The sequence below is a fragment of the Chaetura pelagica genome, unplaced genomic scaffold, assembly GCF_000747805.2.
Source record: "Chaetura pelagica isolate M959 unplaced genomic scaffold, ChaPel_1.0 scaffold527, whole genome shotgun sequence".
Taxonomy (NCBI): domain Eukaryota; kingdom Metazoa; phylum Chordata; class Aves; order Apodiformes; family Apodidae; genus Chaetura; species Chaetura pelagica.
Genome location: NW_009953915.1, coordinates 8,152 through 14,655, shown reverse-complemented (window position 1 = coordinate 14,655; position 6,504 = coordinate 8,152). Strand labels below are relative to the sequence as shown.

Here is a 6,504-nt window from a genome sequence, read left to right as displayed (position 1 = left end):
CGAGCAAATGGACCTCCATCATGGAGGGCAACCTCCCAGGCCCTCTTTGGGTTGTCTGACACCAGCGAGGAGCAGATCCAGTGACCATCACTCTGCTGGTGCTTGGAGTTGACTTTCTAACAGGGCTGGTCATCCTGGCACAGTCCCAGCATGGGGTGTTGTGGGCATTGCTGGCTTGGGGGAAACAGCCTGAAGATGGGGGATGGAGAACATCACCAAGGTGTCCAGCAGAGCCTGGATCTGCAGGTGGGTGAAGGCTGTTCCTGGAGAAGCAAGGGGAGGCAAAGGAGGGAGGCAGGGATTGCTGCAACCCCAGCTCAGGGTGGTGGTGGTGGAGAGGATGATGAGCCCCAGGACCTACAGCTGTGACACAACCCACATGGGGTCCCAGCAGCACAGCCCCAAGGACTGTGTCAACACAGGGTTTATCAAGAGTTAACCACCCATGACCAAACCATCTCTGTCCTAAGCTCCAAAAGTAAGAGCAGGGCACAAGAAGAGAAAGGAAAGGACAAAGAGCAGAGCAAGGTGGACACAAGGGGGTCAAAGCAGGACATCAGGAGCAATGGGTGAAACCAAGGAGTTACATGCCAGGCAGTGGAAGGGGAGGCTGGGGCAGGCCCTGGGGAGCAGAGCAGGAGTGGGAAGGTCCATGGTCTGCTCTCCATCCCCGGGGAGGAGCCACCAGCTGCAGGAACACAAGCCAGGCTGAGGGTGTTTGCTTTCCATCCTACCAGCCCGACAAGAACCACCCGCTCCCCAGCCAAGCTCCAGCTCACCATGCTGAGGTTCAGGAGGTATTTGGTCACGTAAGTGGAGCTTGTTTATTTATAATTATCAGTATTAATCTGGGGAGGGGGTTCATCTGCTCAGTCAAACAGTCTTTCCTTAAGTACAAATCTTAGTCCTACCTTACCCAGAGGTGATGTCCCTGTAGGGCCCTCGGTGCTGAGAACCAGTCGGAGGTGGAAGTGGTGGTTGGAGTGGGCAGGGAAGCACTTCTCTGCTCAGGGGTGGGGAGGTCTGGCTGGATGGGACTCAGTCTCTCTCCTAGTGAAGCTCCAAGGGCAGCACTTCTCCTCTAGGCAGGAAAACAGCATCTTCTGTGAGGTCCAAGACTGTAAAGGAAGAAGAGCAGCAAAGACCTTGGTGAGGCCAAGGAGGGTGCTGATCCCTCCCTGCTGCAGCCCAGGTGAGGGCTCCCTGCTCCCTGCACCCTCACCTGTGGGGCAGACACCTGGCTGTGGGCAAGTCTTTCACGAGGCAAACCCAATGATGAGGCTCTTCCACAGCTCTCATCTGGAAAGGATGGGAGAGGAGCAGAGAAGGGCTTGACTTTGTGGAAGAGCCTTGTTTCTGGGGAGAACGTTCCGGGGCAGAAGAGCCTATCCCCACATCCCTGCAGCATCCGGGGTGTTGCACACCCAGCTGTGGGGCAGGGGGACTTGGGAGGGTCTCCTAACCCAGCTGTTTGATGGGTGGGTGCCAACACCAGCTGGCAGTGCCATCCTGCTCTTGCTGCCTCTTGTCTCCTCCCGAGCACCCCACGGGCCATCATCTTGTGTTTCTCCTGGTGGTGTGAGTGAAGAAAAGGGCTCTGATGGTTGTTCAGAGGCTGCACAGCCTCTGGACACTGTTCCCTGGGCAGTGCCACTGGCTGCCAGGACCACATCTGGCCACAGCAAAGAGATGAAGTCATTTTCTGTCACCCATCCGCCCGCTGACCTCAGCCTGGGCCACCCCCGCAGCACCCGGCCCTGAGCTATGACCTGCAGAGCTCAACAAGCCCCAACCCACCCCAGGCCCCCCCTGCCTGGAGCAGAGCAGGGAGACACAGCTGGGAACATCATCCCTTCCACAGAGATGACCCTCCCATTGGGTTTGGAAGAAATCCACTGAGCTTAGGAAAGGAGACACAGTTTGGAGACACCATCCCTTCCAAAGAGATGACCGTCCCATTGGATTTGGACCAAACCCCCTGAGCTTAGGCAGGAGGGTTCAGCTGCTGGGGCTCTGCTGCTGAGCCAGAGGCAGCACTGGGGTCCTGCATCCATGGTTGCATCCTGCTTTTCCACGTTTGGAGGTGGCAGGGCTCTGACCCCCTGGGGGTCTCCAGCCCCACAGCTAGAGGCGTTTCCAGGGATGCTGCAGGATGCAGCCCTGGCTCCCACCAGCTCCCAGTGCATCCTGGACATCTTCCTGGTGTTGGATCTCCAGTATTTCACTCTGCCCCAAGACACCCATGGTCTCATCCTGGCACGTTCAACCATGAGAGGGTTTGTGAGGGAGTTACCCACAGGAAGCAGTTGAGCCTCTGGAATGCTTGTTGCTCAGCCACAAACCATCCAGCTGCTCCAGCCTCCAAGACAAAGGCTCCTTGTGCCATTTTATGGCAGTTTTGCTGCCTTCAGTGCCACCACTTCTTGGCATCCTCCAGTCTCCTCCATGCATGTGAGTCCCAGCAGAGCCAGCCTGGAGGAAAACCAGCTCCTGGTCAGACCCACACGTGTTTGATGTTTGCAGCTGGTCCTTCAACCAACACAACAGACATCTCCAAAGAGGCAGCAGGCTGGCAGCAAGGACACCTGGACCTTTCACAGCCTGAAAGTTTAGTACCGACCAGGGACCTCTGTGGAAGCAAGTCCAGAATTCTATCTGCCCAAAATACAGACACCAGAGTAGGAAAAGGTGCCACCTGCCTCAGTGCTGCTGGCCAGGGAAGCCTTGCATCACTCTGCCTGCCCAGAGTGTGAATGTGCTGGTAGATACCACAGGCAGTTGGCTCTTCACCCCCTTCTTGCCACTTCTCTCAGCCTGGCCAGGCAGACTCATCATCAGCTGCACATCCAGTGGTGGGAGAGTCAGATCAAGTTTCCAATAGCATCACTTAATCCTGGAGCAACTCCTGCACTGACTTGTCCCACTCTGGGCTCTCTGGCCATCAATGATCTTCCACACTAGGGTATTTCAGCAAGTCTTACCTTGCAGAGCTCTGCTGCCCCTCAGTCACAGAATGACAGGTTTGGGTTGGAAGGGACCTTCAAGACCATCCAGATCCAACCCCCTGCATGGGCAGGGACACCTCCCACCAGCCCAGGTTGCTCCAAGCCCCATCCAACCTGCCCTTCAACACTGCCAGGGATGGGGCAGCCACAGCTTCCCTGGGCAACCTGGGCCAGGCTCTCACCACCCTCACACTCCACAATTCCCTCCTCATGTCTCACCTCAATCTCCCCTCTCCCAGTTTTCATCCCTTCCCCCTTGTCCTCTCCCTCCCTGCCCTTGTCCCAAGCCCCTCCCCAGCTTTCCTGGAGCCCCTTCAGGCCCTGGAAGCTGCTCTAAGGTCTCCCTGGAGCCTTCTCTTCTCCAGGCTGAACACCCCAGCTCTCCCAGTCTGGCTCCTATTTCTAGGTCGGGCAGGAGGTGCCTGTGGCTGCTGCTGGAGCAGGAGCTGGGGCTGGGCTGTCCCTCAGCACCCAGGGCACCCCACAGGTATCACTGTTTACCTTTCAGGGTGATATCTGTGCCCCAGCTGGAAATTTCCACTGCTGGAGCACAACCCCTGAGGCTCCGTGGTTACTGCTGCCCCTGCAGCTCTTCACTCATGGAAACGTGACCTGAGTTCCAAAAAAAACCCCAACAAACTCATTTTTACCAAGTCTCCGGGTCTCCTCTCCTCACACACACACGTTTCTTCTACCTCCCAATGGTCTGAAACCTCTGCTTCCTTCTAGGAAGCTGAATTCAATCTACAGGTGCCAGCCAGGTCGGCTCTGGGTCTTCTTCAGCCTCCTCATCCTCCTCTTGGTCACCCTGCAAGTTGTGGAGAAGCTGCAGCCTCCCAGGTAGGTCCCAAGCAGGACTGCAAACCTGCACCTCCAGCCTTTTTGCTGACTGCTGAGGTGGCTTCAAAACCATCCTCCTGGAAACCACCCAGCAGGATCTTCTTTAGACAGGGGGGAGAATCCAGATGGGAGAAGACCCCTCTGGGGCTCTCACGTCCAATCCCTACACCCATGGCAGAGCTGAGCCCACTCTGGATCCAGTGCAGGCTGCTCTGGGCTTTGTCCTGGCTGGTCTCCAAACCCCACAGCTCTTGGGCACCCTCCCCATCCTCACAATCTAGGGTGACCTGCAAAAACTCTCCTCCAGCTTCTCCAGGCCACCTGCTCTTCCCTCCCTCTGCCTTCTCTTGCTTTGCCCCTGCCCACCAGCCCCAGGTGCTCCAGGGGGGACAGGGACATCAGCACATCCTTGCTGACCCACCCTTCTCCTCTGCCACCCACCCCAGCCTCCCAGGGGAGCGGCCAAATCCTGTCACCCCAAGAAAGATGGGAGGATGGGCTCTGGGGGGGTTGGTTGAGCTGCAGAGGACTTGCCCCTCCTTGCAGGCTCCTTCCCTCCTCAAGCTCTGCTGAGCCTCATGTCCTCCCTGTCACAGGAGCTGCCGCTGTGAGCTGGAGCAGAGCACCCAGCATGGCCAGAAGAGGTTCAGCTCTGCCCTCCAGAGCCCTGAGCTGCTATGGGAGGAGGATCCCCCCGGGTGGCAGAGGAAAGTCAAGCCCCAGCTGGCTGCCACCGAGGGCGTGCAGGACATCTTCCAGGTGGATCTCTACTTCAGTCAGGAGACCCCGCTGGGAAGGAGCCCAGGCAGCCCAGAGGAGCACTGGACATGGCAGCCCGTGGAGAGCAGCAAGGAGGTGAACACCCATCCCTCACCCAGCAGGGTGAAATCCCACCTCCCTGGCCTGAGGAAAGCAACCAGGAAAGGTCCTTCTCTGAGTCTTCCCGGGAGGATCTCGGGAGTTTGGGGAGATGCTGAAGCTGTCCCAGACATCTTTGCAAAGAGCAGGAGTGCAGAGGAGCAGGGCAGGACAGCAGCACCAGGCACCAGGCAGGTGTTGGTGCAGCCTCAGCCTCCAGCCACAGGTTCTCCCCACCACCAGTGGCTCAGACACTCCTCAGCAGCTCAACCCCCACCAGCAGAGGACTTGGATAAGACAGACCTGGAGAGGGGATTTTTCCCAAGCCGGACAAAAGCCTCTAAGGGTGGTGAGTTGCCTCTTGGAGAAGGACATCAGGCCAGAGGGGTCTTCTCTCCAGGGGAGATGTGTGAGCCCAAGACTGACATCGTTTTCCTCAAAGTCCACAAGAGCGCCAGCAGCACCGTCATGAACATCCTCTTCCGCTTCGGGGAGACACACAACCTCACCTTTGCCTTCCCCTCCGGGGGGGGAAACCAGCTCTTCTACCCCAACCACTTCTTGGCCAAGTTCGTGCAGGGATTCTCTCCCCAGAGCCCTCAAAGGTTCAACATCCTCTGCCACCACATGCGGTTCCTGCAGCCGGAGGTAGGGGCAGAGCCTTGCTGGAAGGGGGAGGAGGAGAGGGGCTGGTGGGGAGGGAGGTGGGACACCCAGGGGGCACATCAACCCTCCACGGATGGAGCTAGTGGGGGGAGAGGGTTGCCCTTTAGTGTTATGGGCATCTTTGGAGAGCTTCTGTGAGCAGGGTTGGTGGATGGTTGTGCTGTGACTTGAGACAAGCCAGGGGACAGCAGCTGGAGCAGCCAGCAGCTGTTATCTCATTCTTGTCTGGTGGGCCCCTGGAGAGGTCTTGGCCCCCTGGCCGGGCCCAGAGGGTACCAGCTGCAGGAGGAAAATGCCTTAAGCACATCTGCTTGGGTCGTGCATCCGCCCTCCCGGATGCCGCCTGAGGACACGCAGACCAACATCAAGGAGATAAGGACACTTATCAAGCCCGGACAGGTCACCCAGCAGGGAGAGCATGTCGGGGTAGAGCTTTGGTCACTGCTCTTCCCACGTACGTGTCAGGGATCTTCTGGGGATCCCTGACACCCCCTCTCCCTTGACGAGCTGCACCCCCCACCCCGCAATCCAAGCAGGTCCCCTTCTCCCTCCCCACCGCCTCCCCAACCTCCCCGCTCTCCCCTCGGCAGGTCGAGAAGGTGGTGCCCAGCTCGGCCGTCTACTTCTCCATCCTGCGGAACCCGGTGCAGCTGATGGAGTCCTCCTTCGCCTACTACCGCGGCGCCTCCGCCTTCTCCCGCGCCCGCAGCCTGGACGAGTTCCTGAGCCAGCCCCGCCGCTTCTACGACCCGTCCAGCAGCGACCGCCCGGACCCTCATGGCCTTCGACTTCGGCTGCGACCCCGACGGGGCGGCCTCGGCCGAGCGGGTGCGGCACATGCTGAGGGCCATCGAGGCCTCCTTCGACCTGCTCCTCATCTCCGAGTACTTCGACGAGTCGATGGTGCTGCTGAAGGAGACGCTCTGCTGGGACCTGGACAGCGTGGTCTCCTTCCCCCTCAACACCAGGGACAGCCGGGCCAAATCGCGGCTCTCCGGGGCGGCGGTGGAGAGGATCAAGGCGTGGAACCGGCTGGACTGGGAGATCTACACCCACTTCAACAGGACCTTCTGGGCCAGGATCCAGCGGGACATCGGCGGGGAGCGGGAGGGGGGGGGGGGGGGGGGCGCGCGGG

At 59.1% G+C, this 6,504-nt stretch overlaps 1 protein-coding gene across 1 annotated transcript in view; it reads left to right on the top strand.

Annotated features, from left to right (window-relative positions):
- Positions 1 to 202: 202 nt before the first annotated feature.
- The window catches only part of LOC104392143 (galactose-3-O-sulfotransferase 2-like), a 9,247-nt gene continuing 2,945 nt past the window's right edge, over positions 203 to 6,504 (top strand). Inside the window, exons 1-6 of the mRNA XM_010001504.1 lie at positions 203 to 246; positions 3,735 to 3,845; positions 4,442 to 4,700; positions 4,947 to 5,351; positions 5,960 to 6,162; positions 6,215 to 6,465. Of these exons, the coding sequence (XP_009999806.1) occupies positions 203 to 246; positions 3,735 to 3,845; positions 4,442 to 4,700; positions 4,947 to 5,351; positions 5,960 to 6,162; positions 6,215 to 6,465 (1,273 nt within the window). The remainder of the gene's footprint in view (positions 247 to 3,734; positions 3,846 to 4,441; positions 4,701 to 4,946; positions 5,352 to 5,959; positions 6,163 to 6,214; positions 6,466 to 6,504) is intronic.